The 23,640-nt window shown below is 38.4% G+C and overlaps 2 protein-coding genes across 3 annotated transcripts in view; both read right to left on the minus strand.

Moving 5' to 3' along the window:
* The window catches only part of CCDC138 (coiled-coil domain containing 138), a 32,976-nt gene extending 16,677 nt beyond the window's left edge, over window positions 1-16,299 (minus strand). Inside the window, exons 1-10 of the mRNA XM_062020575.1 lie at window positions 16,223-16,299; window positions 13,630-13,833; window positions 12,350-12,508; window positions 10,573-10,692; window positions 9,663-9,740; window positions 9,473-9,583; window positions 7,174-7,338; window positions 6,289-6,405; window positions 4,715-4,907; window positions 286-462 (exon numbers count right to left, since the gene is read on the minus strand). Of these exons, the coding sequence (XP_061876559.1) occupies window positions 286-462; window positions 4,715-4,907; window positions 6,289-6,405; window positions 7,174-7,338; window positions 9,473-9,583; window positions 9,663-9,740; window positions 10,573-10,692; window positions 12,350-12,508; window positions 13,630-13,833; window positions 16,223-16,258 (1,360 nt within the window). The 5' untranslated portion in view covers window positions 16,259-16,299. The remainder of the gene's footprint in view (window positions 1-285; window positions 463-4,714; window positions 4,908-6,288; window positions 6,406-7,173; window positions 7,339-9,472; window positions 9,584-9,662; window positions 9,741-10,572; window positions 10,693-12,349; window positions 12,509-13,629; window positions 13,834-16,222) is intronic.
* A 5,086-nt stretch (window positions 16,300-21,385) lies between these two features.
* RGPD4 (RANBP2 like and GRIP domain containing 4) overlaps window positions 21,386-23,640 on the minus strand; it is a 34,676-nt gene continuing 32,421 nt past the window's right edge. For both annotated transcript variants that reach the window (XM_061997252.1, XM_061997241.1), the window contains exon 29: window positions 21,386-21,915. In XM_061997252.1, coding sequence (XP_061853236.1) covers window positions 21,610-21,915 — 306 coding nt within the window. In that variant the 3' untranslated portion in view covers window positions 21,386-21,609. The remainder of the gene's footprint in view (window positions 21,916-23,640) is intronic.

Genomic DNA, 23,640 nt, shown 5'->3' on the forward strand with positions numbered 1-23,640 from the left:
AACTAAAGGCAGTAAGAAAAAAAAATACACCAATAAATAAGAAAGTAACCAGGAAAAAATATAAATCATAGGGGTAGAGAGGGAGAAGAAAAGACAACTCAGAAAAAAACAGATAATTCAGAAATGCATTTTATGTCTCATTAGAGACACACATGATACAAATGAATGCTAACACTAGATTATTTACACAGAAGAATTGTGCTATTTTGACATTGTATTTATGCTTAACCTTGCTTGGTTTGGAGGTAGGGGGTTAAAGATTTTTTTTTAATTACTCAAACTTACCAGATTCCATGGTCATCTGAAGTAATCCATCAAGAGCACTGGAAAGCAGAACTCTACTAGATATTTTTAAGTGACTTAATATGACAGGCACACATTGGTATTCCAAAAATAAGGCCTTCCCTTCATCTGTCTTCAAGTCTACGTGAAGTGAATCAAAAGCCTGAGCCAGGTAATCCACTGAAAGACATCAGAATACAGATAACGTAACATCTATAATCATAGTTCCATTATGCAATACATGAACAACTATCCTGAGTTAGTGTTACAGATTAAATGTTAAATGCATGAAAATACTGAATTCTACTTTGATTTAAAGACATTCTCTGCCTGGTTTTGTTCCTTAACAATTTGTTGTGAGTGGAGAAAAAGACTAACTACAAGTAATATGTGGAAGAAAAATATACTTGGAAAGAAAAGCCCTTCTAATATTTCCTTAAGGGTAAAGAAATTACAAGCCTGCATAGTTCAAGACAACATTAAACATTTGGGAAACCTCTGTTAAAAGGAGTCACGATTTGTCTTGATTTGTCTGAGTAGGAGCAATCACTTTCATGAGAGCGACAACTGCCTTTCCTTCCTATGAAAAACCGTACTTCGAGTTTCATTGTGTGCATTTTATATACTCAGCCTTCATGGAGTGCACTAAATCATATGAAGAATGTAGATTAAGTGAACCAATTTAATTTCCTTAATTTCCTGATGTCAAATCTTTCTCGGTATTTTGGAAGAGCATTGATCATCTGGAGTGCAGAAAATGACATACAAGGAAACAATTTACCCGGTAGCAAAACCTTAACTATGGTGCCACCTGCTGGATACTGACATTTTGAAGGACACAGCAGATAACGTTCCAACTAAATGTGCTGCTTTATCACCTGCTCATTAGTAGACTGTGGTTGGAGTGATCCAAAATCATATTCAGTGATATTTGACACACGTTTAACCACAGATCATATTTTCCATGTTATAGAATCAGTAAAGCAACCATGTAAGTTTCTGCAATTATTTATTCTTTGTACCTCAATTCTTTTTGCACTGTCTTTATTAAACGTTTCTAGAAATGTGAGTCCCAAATTGAGAGTAACTATCATGCTTCACAAAAATATCTTGCCTTAAGTAGTTCCCTCTATCATTAATGATGTCAGGGTGGTCTTCCACTATGTTTAAATCCAGTGTTTAGTGTAAATAGAATCATAGAATGGTAGGGGTTGGAAGGGACCTTTAGAGATCATCTAGTCCAACCCCCTTGTAGAAGCAGGTTCACCTAGATCAGGTCTCATAGGAACACATCCAGGTGGGTCTTGAAGACCTCCAAGGAAGGAGACTCCACACTCTCCCAGGGCAGCCTATGCCAGGGCTCACAATACTGCAAAGGTCGGTTAAGCTTAACCATCTAATCCAGCAAGATGGCTTCCAAGAACAATAACATTGTTCACTATGTACAGATTTAAAACCTCTGGCATCCCTGTTTAGCATCAATCAAGCTGCCAGGGACTGCAGAAGTTTTGTGATCTGGATCTCTGTTGTCTAACAAATGGCCTAAAATTCATAATATATTTCATTCAAAAGACTGAGAAAAAATCAGATGTGAAGGTAGACATCTAGTTCTGACATTCTGCCATGGTTTTTCAGGTTTACCTTGAAATTAACATCTCTGGAATCTGTTTCCTTCTCTTTGCATTACTAGTACAGACAATGTGTTACTAGTAAACACATTCTGAGAACAAAAAGGTAATAATAGAGTCATGGAATCATTTAGGTTGGAACATAGTCTAACCCTCCTGCCCAAAGCAGGGCCATCTCTGAAGTGTAGGTTAGATTTCTCAGTCGTAACCCCACTGAACAATTATTTGCTCTCAAAATGATCTGTGCTTTTAAAATGTCTTTGAACAGGGAAAATAACTGGTTAGTATCACAAAGAGTTGGAAAAGGGTTATAGGTACACTCATTCTTATGCTATCCTTGCAAAACTTCTTGCAGAAAACTTCATTTATACAGCACCACAATACTCGTAAGCTGCTGCAGGTAGGCTGTCATCCCCTTTTAAACCTGCTCTTGATGGTATATAATTAGTGTTTTCTGCCTGACTTCCATAAAAAGGATCTGCCACATCTCTTATTCCCTATTTCCCTTGAAGAGAAAAAAGGCTTTGTAGCTGAAGGCAGCAGTTAACAAATGAGCTGAGAGAACAGTTAGTTTATTCTTTGAGATACGTTTTCCACAGAGACAATCTGATTCCTGGTAATTCGTAGTGTTTATCAACTTCAAAACCTTTACCTTCCTCTCCTATGAGCCAGGGAAGACACAACTTTCCCTGTTTCTTTGACAACACAAAATTATACAGGCTTTAAGCAGAGAATCCTGCCTTACACTACTATTATACATATCTGCTAGTGTGAAAGGTGGGAGGATCCTGGGAACAAAGCAGAAGTAGAAAAAAACCTAAGTGAAAGGAAAGAGTCACTCTACTGATGCCCCCTACCTACATACCCTGACTCTTTTTGGTTAACAAAAGGCAGAAAGGTGAGCTGAAAATGATGTAGCTGATTCAGATACAAGAATTCTCTAACAGGCATTGAAGGCTGTCTGGACTATAATGTTTAAGAGGATATTTTAATTATTGTTTTTTTCCAAAGAAATAAATCCACAAAAATTTGCAATCTGATCTAGGTGACCCTGCTTCTGCAGGGAGGTTGGACTAGATGATCTCTAAAGGTCCCTTCCAACCCCTACCATTCTGTGATTCTATGAAAAATCAAGTCTCTATGTAGTCAGAAGCTCAACCTGGTAAAATGATATTGCATTTAGGATTCAGCGGGGACCTATCAACTTTGCTGCTTTTATGCTGATGGACTCTTTCAGCACAGGTGAATGAAATTGCTTCATAGCAATCATTGAAGGCACTAGTGAATTAAAACAATTAAGTCAAAAGAGAAAGCTAATAATAGAAGTCAACACCAGATATTCTTTTGGATTACTCATCAAATCTGCAGGTTTACGAATTAAGAACCTTCAAGCATAATTCCGATTATGTACTACTGTTGAAGTCTTCAAAGAAGTCATATATTTAAGAAATAGGTAAGAATTCCTTAAATGATCAAAGTTAATCTTTAAGTTAATTTTAAAATATCTCCATAAATCAGATTGTTTGAAGGTTTTTCTTCTCTGGGTTCTAACAGAAGAATGTATACCCATCCCTACATCAAAAGGATAAGGCAGGAAAGTATTAAAAATCTGAGTCTGTGCCTTTTCTCATAGTGTACTCAGCACTCAGAGCTCACAAGAAACAGTCCACTTTTGTCATCACTTTGAAGAAAATGCTTTTGTCTTTTCAGATCATGTCTGTTGCCAAAGAAGGCCCCACTGAGAAGATTTGCCACAGCATCTTGAAAACTGCAAAAGTAATCTGTCATGATCTGAAGCAGAAGATGCTATTTCCAGAGCTGTGTTACCTCCTGATATAACTATAATTGCTTTTGCCTTGTTAAAGTACATTGTTATACTACATCAACATGGGATTTTGGAAAATTTTGGACAAAAAAGTCACTTTTCATGCAAGACAGGTGGCTTTGAAGTCAAAAACATTTTTACGTAAACAGAACATGACACCTTTGTAAATGAGTCTATTTGACAGTGAAATTTGAACAGATAATCCTATCAAGAACTGACAATTTCATAGAGAAGCATTTTTCATTGCTGATGTTTTGTGAATAGTCATTTGCAGTGTCAGACTTGGCAGGAGAAGAAGGGAGCAGAAGATAGGTAAGGGCTGGAGTACGAACTCTACACTAAACTTCAACCAAGGGATAAAACAGTCTCAGGACACATATTGTATCACAATTCAATCTAACAATTGTAATCCACTACATGAGTGGCTTTCTCTATGTGACTATAAATACATCAGAAATACCAGTGAACAACAGATTTATCTATAAAGATATGTTCAGTAAATTTATAACTAACTACATTAGAAAATAAATACCTGATACTGCAACTGATCAGCCTTTCAGGGACAGATAGGTAACAATCCACTAGCTTAAGCAGGACAGTGAAATTCTAGAACTGAGCAAAATCTGCTACTTATATCAGTTTATAAAAGTGCAATTAGCTGTGCCATTCTATGCAGTAAAGATTTTGTCAATCCGATCACTGCTGTAGTGTCAGTTTGACAGAATTACCAACACCTCTTTTCCCCTTCTTCAGAAACGTTGCTTTGTCTGACAAAGAGTTATCATAAGGAACACATGAAATCCATAAAGAGTAATAGTGAGATTCATATTTGTTTTCAATATATTTTCCTTCAGAAGGGAGTAATACTCAAGGAAAACCACTTTTCAATAACAAAGCACAATAAACTCTACAATAATGATTTTTGTCCAGGCATGTGACTTAAATTTAAAAATACATAAATAAATAAAGCAGAACTTACCTTGTGTCACTGTTTTAAGTACAACTAAAGTTGACAGAAACCTCAAAGGCAAACAGGAACTCTTAAAGAAAGCTGCTGATTTTGATTTACCCTCTGCAAACTCTTCAGAAGAACTATGTGGGTTTCTTTTGCTTACTATGCCTTTGAAAATATCTTCGCCAAGTCTCCTCATTGTTGATGCCAGTATTGCATGCTGTTTCAAACAATGCATACACAGTTAGTATATGCATTACAACACACTAAAATCCTGTGTAGTATACAGAGATATATATGTTCCCCTAGAGATTAGATATTAAATAGTGAATGCTTTGACCTTGTATTGGAATATAATCTATACAGGAGATACTGCTTTGTGTTCCAAAAGCAGTAGAACATTATCACAGCACCTTCTCAACATGTAGTTCACAAAGAACTGGGCTGACATCATTTAAGATGCCTCAGGTTCCAGATCAAGCTGAGCTTCAGTCAGCTCTATTTTACAAGGTTGCCTGAAGGTTATATCCTGTAAAAACGTTCACAGAATAAAGGTCTAAACATCAACCTTAAGAACACTGTTCTTAAGTACAGCTAAGACTTTTCAACATAAACTATACAGAAATATTACTTCAGAATCAAACTTCACAGTTATTTTCATTTAAAATAAGTTTCTTATCAGCACTGAAACTAACAGCTTGCTATTCTGTTGGACTTAAACTCAGGATTTTTACAGAGTTTCAAGATATTTACAGTTTCCTACCTTTTGTATTAGCAAAAGCCCTAGTGACTTTTTTCCCTTTTTTCTATATCCCTTTTTTCTATAGTAGCTAGCAACAGGACAAGGGGTAATGGGATGAAGCTGGAACAAAAAAAATCCACTTAAATATAAGAAAAAACTATTCCACTGTGAGGGTGAGGGAGCCCTGGCACAGGCTGCCCAGAGGGGTTGTGGAGTCTCCTTCCTTGGAGGTCTTCAAGACCTGCCTGGACATGTTCCTATGCGACCTGATCTCGGTGAACCTGCTTCTGCAGTGGGGTTGGACTAGATGATCTCTAAAGGTCCCTTCCAACCCCTACCATTCTATGATTCTATGACTATACCGAGTCTTTGCAGTATGGCTACTGTGCCTTTCTTTATTATACTGCTAAACACTTTCTCAGAGCAGTCTAGTCAAAGGGAGTAAGGAATGTCCCAGAGAACAGAAAACTAAAATTCCTTTCCTGCTTTGCCACACACTTCCATCAGTTTCAACAAATCTCATGCAAAAAGTAAACTCAAAAATACTGCCTTTTCTAGTGCAAATTTTGTACATGGATATGTAAAACTGTAACTTTCAGATGCTTAGACACTACAGATACCACATATGTATGAAATCTATGTTTACACAATGTAAAATGTAAAAGTTACTTGAAAAATAATTCTTTTGCCATCTACCTGTGATAAAAACTACGAATTCAGGCTCTGCAAAGACAGCAGTTTCTCTGTATATATTACAGAAAACATTCACTTTTCATATGTATTTTAAAACATCCAATTAATGTCTTTGGTGAATTTAGCTTTTAAAAGCTAAATACTGCAAGAGGACTACTTGTTTTACCTGAACACCAGTGTCTAACTGTCTTATAGACCAGTAAATAAATTTAATCACAGGCACGTGTAGTTTAGGATTCACAAATGGCATCCACTGGAGTTGCTCAGCAGCTATAGGCAAAAGCTGTAAAAATATACAAAGGAAAAAGTACATGCAATAAATGAAACTAACGTACAAGGCAACCATAAATGAAAAACAAACACAACTCCCAGCTTTCTCTTGGAGTTTAAGAGATAACATATGCAAATACCCCCTGAGCAGATCCTATGCAAGTAACAGAATTATGTGCATACACAGATTTTAAATTTTACAGAGGTTTACAGGTAGAAGTGGAGGTGCATCATGTGAGCTTAATCTCAGTAAATACAATCTCAGTGGCTACAAATCTTTAATACAATGAAGAAAAATGGTAGATTTTCTAAACACCTCACTAATTTCCAAACCTTGGTATTCTCAGGGAGAAAACAATAAAAGTGTTAAAAGTACAACAGAGTATCCCATTTAATCAAGTGAAACTTTACTATCTAATATAAGCATCAAAATATTTTCAATTAGAAAGTTCATCTCCTTAGAAAAAGGGAATTACATAAAGTATTGCCATAAAACACAGGAGACTATCAACTGACAGAAATGACTTGAAATCAAATGATGAAATTCTCAAGTTGAGACGGAACACATTGTCTTAAAAATGATCTGTACGCTTTATGAATGACAAATTTTCTATTATAGCTCACTGAGTGAATACTGACTTATTAACAGTGATTTTGTTTTAATTACTGTACCCAAAGCATGTATGAAAGAGGCTAACCCGATACATTCTCAAAATAATTCATAAAAACCCCATAAATCTGAAGACACGTTAACAAAAGCAAGCAATCCAAACCCCTTTACCTTCATACACTTTTCCTGAGTGCAGGTTTTCTTGGAGGTCTGGGTAACTCTAAGTTTATGATTATCCTCTCTTTCTTCTTGTATTTTTATTTTGCTAAGGTGCTGGTCTGAGATCCAATCCATAAGAAAAGTTAAAAGCTCATAAACTTGTGAACTCAAAGGTAGCTGTAACACATCCATAACATCAGACATTTCAGTTTTCAAGTTCATGATTTTTCTAAGGCAAAACAGTAACAGACTGAAATATATGGGAGTACATTAGTTCTGAAATATTATGCATAATTTAAAGGATTATAAGTGTATGTCTTGATAAAATCTGGGAGGTAACTTAAGCTATATTAGGAGCCTGTGGAAAACATTATAATCATGGGAATGATCTTTATAATGATCTTTAACAGGGCATGCACACTTTGCTGAGTCTTGTATTAGGGTTTGAGAAGCCTGTATGGTACTAATATAGTATGTCTGGGAAAGGTAAACTCTATGTGGGGTAGAAAGTGGTGATCCTGACCTGGAGATCACTGTACATCAAGGAGCCAGAGATACACATCACAGTTAAACTGAGCAGGTGCAGTGTGTGCTGTGCTGCACAGATCCATCAGCTGCACAGATCCATCAGTTGCACAGTTTATCCCAGTTTAGTTGGCTGCCAGATAAATTTATCCAGCTCACTGTAATGGTAGCCTCCAGACAGCCATCTTGGTACCAGTGACCATGCCTCTGCTTTTGTCTAAAACGGCAACAAGAAGTTCTCCTCTGAACATCCTTCATGAATAGAGTTGTTTTCTTGCAAGAAAATTATATAATAGCTTGAATGGCCAAAAAGTAGGAGCTTCTCTCCATGGACAAGACCTGCTCAACGTGCCATGGGAAAATTCCACCCAGGCTCTGTCTCCTGATGCACAAACAAAACATTCCCCAGAATGTGAAAGGATGTAAGATTTACTTGCTATCTATCTATATCCCTCCTCTTACTTTGCTGTATTAAAACAACTGTTTGATTAAGCCATTTGCTGTCAGGCCTTTCTTACAGAGACCCAGAACAAAGCCTGCATTATTTCTCTCTCTCACATCTCGCTTCCCTTCTCATTGCAGAAGAGATACTAAAAGAAGAAAGACTTCAATAAATTGGCATTCTGTCCCTGTACTACACTGCAGTGAAATACTCTACGAAAGGTATCCCCAGGTCTCTGAAGACAGGCTGCACAAACAGTTGTCTAAAGACTTCAAAAGTTTTCATGCACCTACCTTCAGATAACTTTTTTCTTCTCCACTCAGGACTATAACAACTGATACTGTTTATATTTCACCTGTGACTGAAGTACACTAAACTCTAGCTATAGATATGGACTGTTATAGATGGCTCTGTATAGGCAGCTCAGTTTTAAGGCATTTGATGTAGATCAGTTAAATAGGATAGTGTGAATACCTCTTTCCTATTTCACAGTTTAGTCTCTAGCTAGAGAAAAATCATGGCCAGTTGGGAGATGCTGGTAGAGTACTACCAGAGGACTTGCTACTAAATAGAACAGTGTGCAGGCAGAAAGCATTTCATTAAGTGATGTAAGAAGATATCTTAAGGAACACAAGGTGACTGTTTTGGAACTGTGTATGGAGCAGAAAAGGCCTTGGCATTGTGTAAGCACTGCTCAGCAATAACTAAAACATCTCTGTGTTATCAATACGGGTCTCAGCACAAACCCAAAACACAGCCCTGTACCAGTTATTAGGAAGAAAATTAACAGTATCCTAGCTGAAACCAGGACAAAACACTGCATTTATTCTCTTTCTCTCATTAAGGATCATTTTAAAAAAAACCCAAAATAGTATTACAATCACTTTTGGCTTAGAACATTAAAATTATTTGTTGGATACTTCTGACTGACTACTTTTTAGCAGGTGTAGTCATAAGAAGAATGCTGTACTGTAACAATAACCAGAATGAGTTTAAGATTTGCTCAGACACAGCAAAAAAAAAACAGTTACAGTGTAAGCAGGTTATAATTTTAATTGAGACGAAAGATGACATGACAGGAAGAGGAAAACATACCATAAATAAAAACATATACCTATACTATATCCATACACAATATGAAATCCAGTACAATTACTTTTAGCAATAAGCTTAACTCTTTGTTAACTGCCTGTTTTCCCCCAATACAATCCATATCTTTTCTTACTATAACTAATTCACTTATAAAATACAATTGGAAGTTACATTTTCTAATTTCTAGCAGAAAGAGGGTGTTCCACTGTCTAACGCCTTTCAAATTACTCTATCATTTTGCCCAAGTCTTACCTTAGTAGTTTTTGATGTTCCCATCCCTTTTTCCTGCTTGACAGGTTTACTTTTTTGCACCACTTGACATATATTCTTAGACTTCTGTACCATTAAAAATTCATGCTTCCTCTGCAACAAAATGTAACAATGAATTATATTTCACTTGTTACCTATAAAGGAAGCAGGTACATGTAAGAACAAACCTTACTTGTAGATTCTCTAAACGAGCTTGTACTTTTCTTGCTTGACCTTCCAACTTCTTGTTCAGCTCAGTTACATCACTTAACTGAAAAAAAATCAGACAATATTAAACTATTTGTAAATTCAAAACTCAATTCTTGACTTATCACACTGAAATAAGTTTTTTCTTATGAGCATGTAAAAGCGATAGAAACAAAATCATCATCCACTTCCTCAATAAATCACAGAATCACAGACCGGTTGAGGTTGGCAGGCACCTCTGAAGATCATGTGGTCCAAAACCCCAGCTCAAGCCAGGGAAAGCCAGCTGCCCAGGACTATGTTCAGACAGCTTTTAAATACCTCCAAGCTGGAAGGCTCCACTACCTCTCTGGATAACCTGTTCCAGAACAAATAAGATAGCAGTATGTCTTCATTTATCTGCAGTCCAACCTTTCAGTTCGTATGGAAAGAATAAGCTCTATAGGTATACAGGCACTATACTTTTCACAAAGAAGTGACAAAAATAGAGTGCACATTTCAAGAATGGTCTGGTAGTCTTACTAATGTAAGTAAGTCTACTTTTTATTTAATAGCATCAGCACAGCAATTCAGCATAGGGTGGATTCTGTTATGTTATAAAGTACTCTCTCACTATCCACTCTAAACTTGCTTGATAGGACATGCATTTGTTCTTCCTAACAATTAGCTGTTGCTAGTAGATCAGAGGAATAAGTCCCACCGGTATTCACACTGTAAAAGATCACAGAAGCTAAATTTCAGGTACTAGAAAACTGTGTGGAAAGTACTTTCAGTCATTCATATAATTCTTGTCTTACAGAAAGAAAAAAATCATCAATTTTGCAAACTTAAGCTATTCAAGTATTTTTAAATGTTGACTGTAACTTGCAAAATGATTGAACAGGAAACAATTTTACCTGTTTTCTTAAAGAGTCATTCATTTCCTTCAACGTGTCAAATGATGACTTCAGCCTCCTATTTTCTTTAGTTATTTCTCTCAAGGCTTCTGTCAGCTGTTTAACTTCTGCCTCGTGTTGCTACAGACATATCAAATGTAAAAACATAACTTACAAGAGCTTATTTTAGAAACAATTCTAAGACTCATTATAGTGTCAAAATAATAGGATACGCTTTCAAAGATCATGTTTGGATTCTGCATTGCCAAATCTGCCCATTCAACCTGTCAGGAGTAAAACAATACCCACACTGCGTAATAAGAAGCCATAAAGAAACCGAGAGCAGCGTGCACAGCCTATTGCTATTATTCTTTCCAGATTCTACCTAAACTAGATGATATGAATATGTACATTTCTCAAACAAGTACAGACGTGGGAAATGTTTGTGAACTAAAATCAATGACAAAGCTTTTATTTGCAGCTTATTCTTACGAAAAAAAAAAAAAGAAGTGATTTTGTTTTGCAGCAACTGTGGATGTTTCAACTAGTTCGTTCCTGAAGGACTGTACCCTGTGGGACAGACTCACACTGGAGCAGTTTGCAAAGAGCTGTGGAAAGACCCGTGTTGGAGAAGTTCATGGAGAACTGTGTCCTGTGGGAGGGATCCTACACTGGAGTAATCACACTGCCTGTGACAGTAATGTGATGTCACTGTCCTTATCTCAACCCACAAACCTTTCATTATATTTTCTCTCTTGTTCAGCTGAGGAGGGGAGTGATGCAGCAGCTTTGGTGGGCACCTGGTATCTAGTCAGTGTCAACCCACCACAGCCTCTTACCTTGCTGTAGTGGCAATGAAACCCATTTGACAATTTTTGATTAACATACACCAGTAGTTAGTTATTGCATTGTTTTCTGCACTGTGCTTCCCACTGTTTGCTCATAGCTGGCTTCAGAATTTATTTATTTATTTGGAGAACTGACAATGAGTTGATGGCTGTACATCTCTTTCCCTTTCAAAAAGAAAGGCATCACTTGTTAAAAATGTTCTGATGCTCCATTAGAACTCTATACATTTTCACAAATAACCACTGATTTTTCCTGGGTTTTAATCATCCAGTTCCCTAACTGGTGTAATGTTCCTATAAGCTCAGAACACCTGAAATATCTAAATTAACATATTACCCTATTCTTTCCCTGTTGAAAAGTTGAGATGCTGCTCCTCTGATGTGCTTGTCCCCTTTTTAACGTGTAGTCTATCCAACCGTCCACAGCTCATGGGAAAGGTTTATCCACACACTTCAAAGAGATGTAATTTCTCAGCTCTCTCAGAATTAGGTTGATCTTTTCTTCCTTTGAACTTTCTGAGTGGTTTTTTTTTTGCTAATACTGTCTCCAATAGCTGTTATATCACTGTGTCTTAAAGCCTTCCCAAGGAAATCTACTTCAGCTACAGCTAATGTAAAGATACTCACTTAAGTTAGATACAATTACAGATCCACCACATTTTTTTCTGATATACTGTTTATACTGGTTACCTTCTTTTCTAAATTGTAACAGCAAAATGTAACTACACATCAGACAACTAATAGTAACATTCTGAAACAGAAGCCATACAAAAAAACACCCCTGACAATATTGTTTGGTACTTTTAATGTAAACCTGTCACTGGAGATTTTGAGCACTTGAAAGAAAGAAGCGTTACATTCGGCAAATACGTGATGGCTTAAGATGGCTTAACTGCAGACAAGCTAAATGGCATGGAGAGCAACAAATATCTTTAAACATATTACTGCACCTCTTTTATAATTCCAAATTTTGTGTGAACTTCTTCTTCAACACCTCTTATTTTAGCCAACACTGCCTCATGTCTGAAGAGCAATGCTTCTCGCTCTGTTAGAAAACACTCTTGTTCCTGGAGCTGCAGAGCATACTCCCGCTGTGCTGAACTTTCTCTCTGTATTAAGAAAAAAACACATTGAAATGGCTTTAAAACCCATGAAATTGTCACAATTTATACTGAATTTGAATTTTTTCTCCCAGAGATATGCTTAGCTATTTATGAAATTATAGCGTTACACACAGCTTACTAATTAAAAGTATCCTGATGGTCATCTGTGTTCAGTTTCCCCAAACATTAACTCGTTTTAACTCTTGAATGTAGAAGCTCTGCCTTCAAACTCCTGCAAGTTGAATTTTATCTGATCTACCCACTATTCTGTCTCTTCACAAGTAAGGAACGATAGGACAAGAGGAAATTGTGCCAGGGGAGATTAGGAAGAACTTTTTCACCATGGGGGTTGTTAACACTGGCACAGGTTGCCCAAGGAGGTGGTGGAGTCTCCATCCCTGGGAGTATTTAAGATGCACAGATGAGGTGTTGAGGGACATGGTGTAGTGATGGGCTTGGCAGTGGGAGGTTAGTGGTTGCACTTGATGAACTTAAAGGCCTTTGTCATACAAAATGATTCTATGATTCAAGTCAAAGCACCACTATCAAATTAGCAAATTAATTTGAATTAATTTTAGTATATATGAGGAAAGGCTGCGGGAACTGGGGCTGTTTAGTCTGGAGAAGAGGAGACTGAGAGGAGATCTTATTAACATTTATAAATACCTAAAGGGTGGGTGTCAGGAGGTTGGGACATCCCTTTTTTTTATAGTAGCTACCAACAGGACAAGGGGTAATGGGATGAAGCTGGAACACAAAAGGTTCCTCTTAAACATAAGAAAAAACCTATTTCACTGTTCAGGTGAGGGAGCCCTGGCACAGGCTGCCCAGGGTGGTCGTGGAGTCTCCTTCCTTGGAGGTCTTCAAGACCCGCCCGGACATGTTCCTATGTGACCTGATCTAGGTGACCCTGCTTCTGCAGGCGGATTGGACTAGGTGATTTCTAAAGGTCCCTTCCAATCCCTACCACTCTATGATTCTAAGTAACTGTGATTAGTATAAGCAATAAGTAATAGTTTTAGTATATAAGAACATATATTTTAGTACCTAAGTAATTTCTCAATTCTCTGTCAAAAGTCTTCATAACATTACTCAAAGAACACATTTAAGTCGATTCCAGTTCCTACCTGGAGTTTCTCATGTATGACAAATAATTCATCACAAATCTGACTGATGTGGGGTGGTATTACATCTCGACTATTGCATGCTTGAGCTTCAGTTCTGCTCAGAATTTTCTTTATCAAACCATTGGTAATATCTCGGTCACTATTTTCTTGTGTATTTGCAGGCAAACAGGATGGTAAAGTGCTGTCTATGGAAAGGAAAAAAACCTCATTTTACATTAAAAAATTAGTCCTAGGTAAATAATGATAATATTGTTGTTCCATAACAGCAAAATCAGAATTTAGAGTGACAAGTTTAGAGCAAGAGGTATCCAAATGAGAAAGTAACCTCCTAAGGAATTAGAGAGAATTGCTCAAAGCCATATTCCACAACTTGTTCAAACTGATCAGAGATCAACGGAGTTTTAGAAGTAAAACTATGCCCTCCACCTCAACATAGAAACCCTATGGATATCTGTATTAAATCTATGCCCAGACTGAATCATAGTGTAGCCAAAATCTAATATTTTTGCGATTTGTTGCTGACTAGACCTTGGCCTGACAAGTTAACTGAAAAAGGATTAAGAAACTACTAGATGTGACATGAGAACTGCTAGACATGATAGATGAGAGCGTAAGAAGCTCATGAAAGTGTCAGATAGTACAGTGAGGGATGGTTGAACTTCACAAATAGCCAGATGGTCAAAAATCACAGAAAATTGCAGGGAAGGATTGGGACTGAGAGATATTGTGCAAGGCCAACTGCATCTAGGTGCCATATCAGGTCAAGATTACCTAGGTGACAGTATCAGAAATACAAATTTGGGTACTGCGGTAGTTTGTCTGATAGTTAATTTCCTCATAGTGGCTCATATTGCTATGTTCTGGACTTGTGCTGAGAACAGTGTTGGTAACACAGGGATGTTTTGGTTACTGCTGAGCAGTGCTTGCACACCATCAAGGCCTTTTTTGCTTCTCACTCTGCCTTGTCAGAGAGTGGGCTGAGGGAGCACAAGGAGTTGGAAGGGGACAGAGCCAGGACAGCTGACCCCAACTGACCAGAGGGGTATCCGACTGGTCACATGACACCATATGGCATCACGCCCAGTAATAAAAGCTGACAGAAAAAGGAGGAAGGGGACAACTTCCATAGATGTGGCATTCATCTTCCCATGTCACTGTTCTGTGTGCTGGAGCCCTGCTGCCCTGGAGATGGCTGAACACCTGCCTGCCCATGGGGAGTGGGGAATGAATTCCTTGTTTTGCTTTACTTGCATGCACAGCTTTTCCTTTACCTACTAAACTGTCTTTATTTCTACTCACAAGTTTTCACACTTCTACTTTTTTGATTCTCTCCCTACTAAAGCAAGAGAGTGAGGAAGCAGCTGTGTGCAGTTGAGCTGCCAAGGGAGGTTGAACCACAACAGGTACAGATAAGCAAAACACAGGCCAGGAAGGCAAAAGGAGTTAGTGATGGGTTGTTAATTAAGCAGGTAGCTATGAAAGAGAAAAGAAGGACAATGAGAAGGAGCATCAAGGAACAGCAAAAAGGTTACTACATAAGCAAGTGATGTAATCAGGGCTAGTTGGTGATATGGATTAGGTAGCTCTGTGGTTGAACAGCCTTTACAGATGGAGCAGGAAAATCAACTAACCCTGTTGTTTTGCCAGTTATGTCTGCTTTAAGGGTGAGGAAGGATAGCTTAACTAGTACAGTGACATACAAATCATAAAAGAAACAGAAAAATAAAGGAAAACAGAAAAAAACCCCAGTCCTATCTGAAACAAATGAGAGTGATATTTATCCATTTTGTATTTATTTGGCTTTTGATCCTAAATACTGTAAATTATTAATTTCCTGGTGATTTTTTTTTCCCAGAAAGAATGTGTTTTCAGAAAGCTGTTCTTATACTCCCCCCACCAATTTAAAAAAACTTCCAGTGAGCATCTATTACAGTTCCATTGATCTGTTCTGTCTGGCTTCTGAGATTCCTTTTAGCCAGTTTGGGGTTTGCTGGCTGGATGTCTCCATGCTTCCAGAGACACTTTCAAAAGAATACACCAGTGTTCTTCTGAACCTAAAACTCCACAAGAGACAGAGCTACACTGATTCACAAGCTCCTTGAATTGTGGCAGAATTTTCAAACATTTGCAGTGAATGAATGCCAGCTGGTTCCTGCCTCAGTCTTCTAGTCAGAATTTCCTCAGTTAACTGAACAACAGATAACTCTCTCTTTTCATCCTTAAACTGGTAAAGACATCTGACTTAACAGCTGTAGTATTTGTTAGTGCAGCTAGCTACTTAAAACAAAACAAACAAACAAAACCCCAGGCTCATCCTTCTACATTCTTTAAAGTCACCTGGTAACCAGTTTCCTAATAGGCTGATTTTTCTTTGTAAAATCTATATTTGTATCGTATTATGTCTGCACCTTCTGAACTTATCCCAAAGGAGCTACCCATAGTTACATGAAAGGTCAAAAACCCAAATTAGAATAGATTTTAGCTGATTATTTTATTTCTGAACTGACCAGAAATACATTTACTAGAAAGCTTTTTAAATGACGTGTTAGACTTCACACAGTTTGACAAGTATTTAAAATTCAGTATTTATTACCTGTTTCCACAAATAGAGCTGTATTTTTAATTTCATCAGTTTCAGAGCAATTAAAGCTCTTTTCTTCTATTTCTAGACCACTTGAATTGCATAAAGAATCTTGCTCGTCATCAAAACTAAAAAAAACCAAAACAAAAAAGCAGTCATTTGAAATGACTCATTTCCTTTCTACACATGCTACACATGTAAGAGCAGTAAGAGAAGTCTGGACAAAAATGTAAATGTTGCTCTAAGGTTTTTGTATTTGACTGGTAACAAATAAATCATTTGGATGGAAGGCATTATTACTCACAAGATTTTAAGCATGACAATTAGTAACATTGCTGACTTATTAACTCAAATTTTCATGCTGTAAGCACAATGTATGCGGCAGATAAACCCAACACTCTTCTCTCACCATCAATCACCAAATTCCAGGGAAGACAGAAATACCAACCCCCTTTTCATTATTTCTTCTTCAGATTTGGTGTAAAGCAGCCCTGAGAACAGACTCCTTAGCTCTTGGAATCAAATTAGTTCTAAGTAAGCTTAAAGCTGTTTATCAGTCTAAACTACTTGCCTTTCTCCTAGCTCAGTTTATATCTCCAATATTAGCAATTCCAACATACACAGATTAGATTAGAAAGAGAGACAACATTCTTCATCAAAATCAGCATTCACATTATTTCATACACCAGCCATAAACAGTTATTTATTTAATGAGAATCTTGAAATCACTTCTGGATCTGTGCCATCCAAACATATTGTTTACTCATGGTTTATCTGGATTTTAAGAGATAATAAATGATAAAGTAGAGCAGAAAACAAATCACTTCTCACCAATCCCAATCTTTAAAACTTTTTAGGAAATCACTGGAAGACCTGATGCTGTTCTCTCTTCCACTTCCAGTAAATTCTGATCGCAAAGAACATTTGGATAAAGAAATATTTGTGTTTTCCAGTAAGCTGTTTATGTCACCTGAAATATACAAAATGACAATTTTCTTTTACATTTGAGAAGCTGACATTAAGAAACTGACAAGGGCTTACCAGAAATGTTTGCCATGTAATCATGTATGTTTAAGAACCAAAACAACCACTGACAAGGCCTGACAAATGACAAATTGTAACAGCTTAAACAACAGGAGGAAATACTTACTTTTCAAACCAGATTTGTCTTTGTTAAGTTTTACCTTGCCTTCATACACTATTTTTTTTTGTATAACCAAAGTCTGATGAATACATTGTTTTACTTTGCTGTCTGTGTGCACCAGGAACATGTGCTTCTCAAAAAGCCCAAAGACATTTGAAATATTAAACATATATGTGTTTCTAATTTAAAGCCAAATCATGCATTACGAGGTGGACTCGTAAGGAGCAAGACTTAAACAGTTTAGGAACTGCTGTTTTAAAGCATCTTTGTACTCTTTATGTGAATGTTAACATTCCCAGTCTGGCTCCCAGATATGAGAAACCTCAGACCAAGAATGTCTATCTATTTAAAATGAGAAAATACAAAACAAAAGAAATCTGGGAGTGACATCGTTGTAGTATATATATTCCCTGGAAAAGGTATTGAAGTAACGTTTTTCAGTATTACCTTTGTACACTAGGCTGCTTCCATTCTTATACTTGTTATGTAATGCTCCTGAAAGGAGATCCTAAAAGAAAGCAAAAAATCACTCTAATATAGTCAGAATTTTCAGAGAAAGTTTATATTACAACTTATTTAACACTTAAAACTCCCTTGTGACAGAACTCCTACCACAAACTACTGACTTTGAAAAGGGAATGAGGTTTCTTCAATATGCAAATGATCCTCATATTAAGAGGTAAACACATTTTCCCCAGTCTAATAAAGAAATATTCAGTGTTATACATTAAAATATTTGAGAGGCTGCAAGACACTATGAAGACAGTAAAATAAAATAAGGCTGTAAAAGTAGGCTTAGCCAATCACAGAGACAGTGACATCTCTCTTTATGCCTAGGCTTTTTATATCAAAGTTTCTTGCTCTACTTTTTCCTGCCAACTTGTAACAACATTATAAAAAAACAAAGGACAGGAAGTTTTAAGCTACATGCAAAATCAATTAAATGTGCATTGGGAAAAACTGGGCTCAAAGCAGCTCTCATGATCTTGGATGCGTTTCACTGCATCTCTCTGCTATGCTCTAAATGAAGTGATCAACAGTTGTATTTTCTTGTGCTTAAATATTGCTTTTTAATGAAATAACAAAATGCACAAATCTAGTGCTTTCTTCCTTGCAAGCATTCCACTTTGAAGTCTCAGGATATTTTTTTAAAGATAATTTTGGTAATTATTTTTCCTTCAAGAAGTTTTGTAACTCAAAACAGAACAATTTCCAAGAAAACCAGACCATCTAGACCACCACAAAATGCTGAGTTGTAAATCATTCTGGAGGAACTAAGATTAGATACATACAGAATTCAGCTGGTAAAGAAGTCAAATCTTCACCTCATATTTAGATTCCTGATCCTAAAATGGCAAGTCACACCTTTTTCCTCAAAAAAAAATGGGCTGGTTTCCATACTTGTTTGATGATTCCCTGGACCAACTTGATCTTGCAACTCAACTGTGTTTAGCTCAAATCCAGCTTTCAGTCTCTCCATATCTTTGGCTGCTCATGGGTATTGTAAAAACATATTATTTGCCTTGCAGCATGAGTTTGAACACCTAGGGTGTGCTTTCCCCTTGGACACACTTGAAGCATTTGACCCACAGAATACACCTGCAAAAATTCACCTCAGTGAAAGACTTCAGAAAAAATAAAGGTAAGCACCTAGCCAGTGACTATTCCTTCTACAAAGTGTCTTTGCTGATGGATTTTTAGTCAGATCAGTTTCCTAATCCACTGTGTGGACCTATATATGCTTATGACAGCACAAGTAACAGAGACACGACAATCCAGTTCCTTCACTTGTATCAGTGCAATGAACCTGGCACTCCCTGGTGCAAAAGAGCATTGCTTTACCCCAGCAATACCCATAATAATTTGCCGTCTGGTCACTGTGTCAGTCTCTTATGAACTACAGGTGTGAGTCTCCTCTAGCTGACCAGATAATGAGCAATTCCCTGCTCCTTGAAAACAGAGATCATAGAATCATTGAATGGTAAGGTTGGAAGGAACCTTTAGAGATCATCTAGTCCAACCCCTCTGCAGAAGCAGGTCCACCTAGATCAGGTTGCATGGGAACACGAGCAGGTGGGTCTTGAAGATCTCCAAGGAAGGAGACTCCACAACCCCTTTGGGCAGCCTGTGCCAGGGCTCCCTCACCCTCACAGTGAAAGAGTTTTTTCTTAAATGGAACTTTTTGTGTTCCAGCTTCATCCCATTACCCCTTGTCCTGTCATTAGATACAACAGAAAAAAGTGATGCCCCAACTTCCTGGCACCCACCATTTAGATACTTGTAAATATCAATGAGATACCCCCTCAGTCTCCTCCAGACTAAACAGCCCCAGTTCCCACAGCCTTTCCTCATATAAAAGAGATAATTACTAGGTTTTATTAAAAACAATCACAAACACTCCTAACACATTCCAAACAAAGCTAGCAATTGCTGTGGCAAAAGATGGTGTAAAAGAAATTAGTTATTATCTATTTCACATGTGCCTAGCATACCACTTCCAAGAGGATTCACATATTTTACCCAACTGGCAAGCACCAGAGGATTTCAGGCAAAAACTAAGTGCCAAGCTGCTCAGGGTCTGTTTTGGAAATTCCTAAAAGCTGGAATTGCAATTTCCCGGGAAATTTCAAGTTCAGACAAGGAAGACTCTTCAGCACTTCCACTGCAGTGCAATCAGAGCAGAGGGACAGAGCTAGGGCTAGAAAGAATGCACTTTACATGCACCCTCCTACTGGCCTGTTTAAATCTCGTTTTTGTCTGTCGCCCTGGACACGTATCTAATACCCCATCGTTTACAATGAACTCCTCGGGAGGGGAGCTGAGATAAACCCCCCCAAATACCTCAGTGACTAGGTGAGGAGGAATGACTTTCCTCCTTCCCTCTCCCTGCCCCGGCGTGCCCTCCCCGGCCCAGGCGTCTCACCCCAGCCGGCCCCCGCAGGCATGGCCGTTGCAGTCGGCGCTCGAAGCAGCCGAGGCCCGGGCCCGGGCCCGCCATGGCGCTCCGCGCCGCCGCTCGAATAAACCGCCACCACGGCAGGCAGCGGGCGCAGGCGCGGGAGGCGGCGGCGCGCAGGCGCACGGGCTGCCGGCGGCCACTGGGGGCCGGGCGAGACCCAGGCGCTGCGCTCCGCCCTGGCGGGAGGAGCAGGGTCGCGGTCAGCCCTGGCCTGGCGCCCGCGCCGTCGCTGATTCTTGCGGGGGCTCCGCGGGACAGGCACACCGGGACTGGGACCTGCCCCGGGTGACAGCTCTTCCAGCGGAACGGGCCTCCCGCCAGGGCCCAAGCTTCGTACAGCCACCCGCAGCATTCCAAGGCTGGTGGAGGAGCTGCAGGGCAGAAGTACTCAGACCTGTCTTTGAAATAAACCAAAGCAAACCACACCGAACAACACACCCAAAACATACCTTAGAGCTGCTTCCAAATCCTATTGCTAGGGAAAAAAACCCTGATAGAGCACAATAAGAGTAGAGTTTCACACCCCTGCCTACACTTACTCCTGCTTATTCACTGCCGCGCCGCTGGCAAAGTTTTAAAAGGCAAACGACCCTGACATATGCAAGCTGCAGCACTCCAGTTTTGCAGTAAAACAGAACTAATAAACACACAGATGACATTTACATTTCTGGCAACGTGCCCCTGTTAAGTAATGTTTTTCAGTAAACTTAAGTCATTTATAAGTGTATGTACACACACACAGAAAAAGGTTGGTGTATCAATCAAAACTTAAGAACACCAGCTTTCAAATATCAAAGTGCTCTTCAGAGACTTCAGACAGCACAAAGCACCAGCATGTGCCTGGCAGCTGCCTCAGCTTGCTCACTACATCACAGAATAAGCATTAAGTTTCAAAGGCTTTCAGCGTATGGAACTGCAATTAGCACCTACGCTTTTCAGAAATTTGCATCCTGATTTGAATACACAAAGCAGGAAGGCAAATTCTGCAAAAGTTTCAATTTTTGAAGCAAATCAAAGCAAAGACATTTATTTTAACAAGACTAAGATTTAATTTTTAAAATTTGACATTTAATACAAATATGTCAGGATAACACAAATACACCTGAAATATGCCAGTGTCTGAACTTTATTTAACATGCAAAAAAAATCAATTGGAACACATAAAAAACCCAACTATAAGCTGTAATTTTACATTTATACATCAGAAGTGTCCATTTTAAGAAGTGGAAATAATTAGTCAATAACATCTAAGTACTGATTTATACTGCTAGAACATCTGTATACTCAAAGAAGTAACTATATTTGTCCACAGTCTGTAATGACAATTTTTCCATTTACTGTCCCTTTAGGAGAACCAAAGGATTCAATCTTCTTCACAACATCCATTCCATCTTTCACAAATCCAAATACTACGTGCTTGAAGTCCAAGTGTTCTGCTTTTTTAAGTGTTATGAAGAACTGAGAACTATTGGTATCCCTGCCCTTATTTGCCATGGACAACAATCCAGGACCAGTGTGTTTCACTTCAAAATTCTCATCTTCAAATGCTGCTCCGTAAATTGATTGTCCACCTGTTCCATTATGGTTGGTTATATCACCTCCCTTAAAAAACAAAAACATGAGGCACAGCATTAATTTACAAGTCACAACACATAAACCAACAGCACAATTCTATTCCCTTTCAACAGTCAAGACTTTTTAGGAAGAACCTTATTCACAGTTTTCATCACAAGTACCACATTCACTTAGCTATAAGGCTTCCCTGCTTCAGCAGCTTTGCTCATGGGCAATGGAAGCAATGGTAGCAGTTTTCCCCTTCTTTATCCCTGAACACAGCATTTTCTCTTCCAGTTCCACATGGTGACCCCTCCTGCAGGCCTGTCTTTCCCACTGCCTGCATCACTTGACCCCGATCCCTGGGACTTGTGTTACCTCACTAAAGGTCTGTCCTTGCCTAGTCCCTGCAGGCACACAACTGATCATGGGAAAAGAGTTAAGGTACCAGTGACAAGTAACTTTGTGCTTCCATGCAGGCAGCAACTTTCCTCACATTAGTGCATGTTCAGGAGAGCAGCTACTGCTAGCAAGCATCATCTTTTGACTTTCTGCAAGGCAGGAAGCTTCTGGCTCCTAATTATTTGACTGTACACATTTAAGGTGATAATATAGATTATGATATCTTTGAAGCCTTAATTGTCATTGAAAAGCAACTCACTGTACTCAGAGAAAGTTTAAGCAAAGCAGAGCAAACTTCTAATATACCAGTTTCATGTGGTAAAAAACTTTCTGTCAGGGTAAGCATGGTGCAGTTAACTGTTTTAAGAAAAAAAGAGTCTGCTCCTTATACAATGTGAAATAGCTTGAAACAAGTTTAAAGCCTAAGTGAGCAACACTTCAATCCTTATCAGAAAGGCACAAAATTTTAACAGAAGAGCCATCAAGGGCATACTTCAGACACAGGTCATCCTTCATGAAGAGACTGGGTAATATTTTATTCTGGTGACACACCATTCATATATTACTGTCTACTTGTGAGTTGCTAGAAAGTTGTGCCTTGTCTTCAGGAATATAGTGACACACAGGAACATTAGTGTGGTAAGGAAGTTGGTTAATTCTGCTTGTGACAAGTCAGTAAGACTCGCTGAATTATTGATAAAAACTTTAGGAAAAGAAACATCTGAGTTATGACCAATCTCCTAAGCCTTCAGCATCTGTCAAGAACTCACTAGTGCTACCAAATGAAATGTTTAAAACCAACACTGTCTACATGAGGGTTCAGATGCACTGTAGGCTGATGCTCTTGCTGAAAATTTTGAGTATTTTAAGGATAACGAGATCCAAAAGAACTATTTTAGGTGGAAACTTGAGCATCTAAAATACTTGGAATATCAGTTTTCAAGTGCACATCACCTGAAATACAAAGTTGAACAGAAGTCTGGAAAGTGCTCTTTGCAGGTGAGCGTACAGCAGCTCTTCTCTGTACAGAGAGAAGGCTGGAAGGTAGTTTGCAGAACACCTACTTTTCAGCAACTGACCCCTTTGCCCATTGTAAGAGGAGATCTCTATCTCCATTTTTAATTCCACACCAAGTGGCACTGGTAACAAGCAACACTAAAGCCTCAGGCAGCCTGCAGACACCAGTAAAAAAACATTTTGGCTTAGGGTAGCATGTGCTGCTTGCACCATTTCTCATCTCCCTGTACAGAAAGGGCAGAAGAGACTGTCTTCCACACTAGGTTCACGCTGCCAATAAGAACACACTGTTCTTTGTAAGTGACTTTTTAAAGTGCCATTGTTACTAAAGACATCTCATTCTCTCCACAGAGA

The sequence above is a fragment of the Colius striatus genome, chromosome 1 (assembly GCF_028858725.1).
Source record: "Colius striatus isolate bColStr4 chromosome 1, bColStr4.1.hap1, whole genome shotgun sequence".
Classification (NCBI taxonomy): Eukaryota; Metazoa; Chordata; class Aves; order Coliiformes; family Coliidae; genus Colius; species Colius striatus.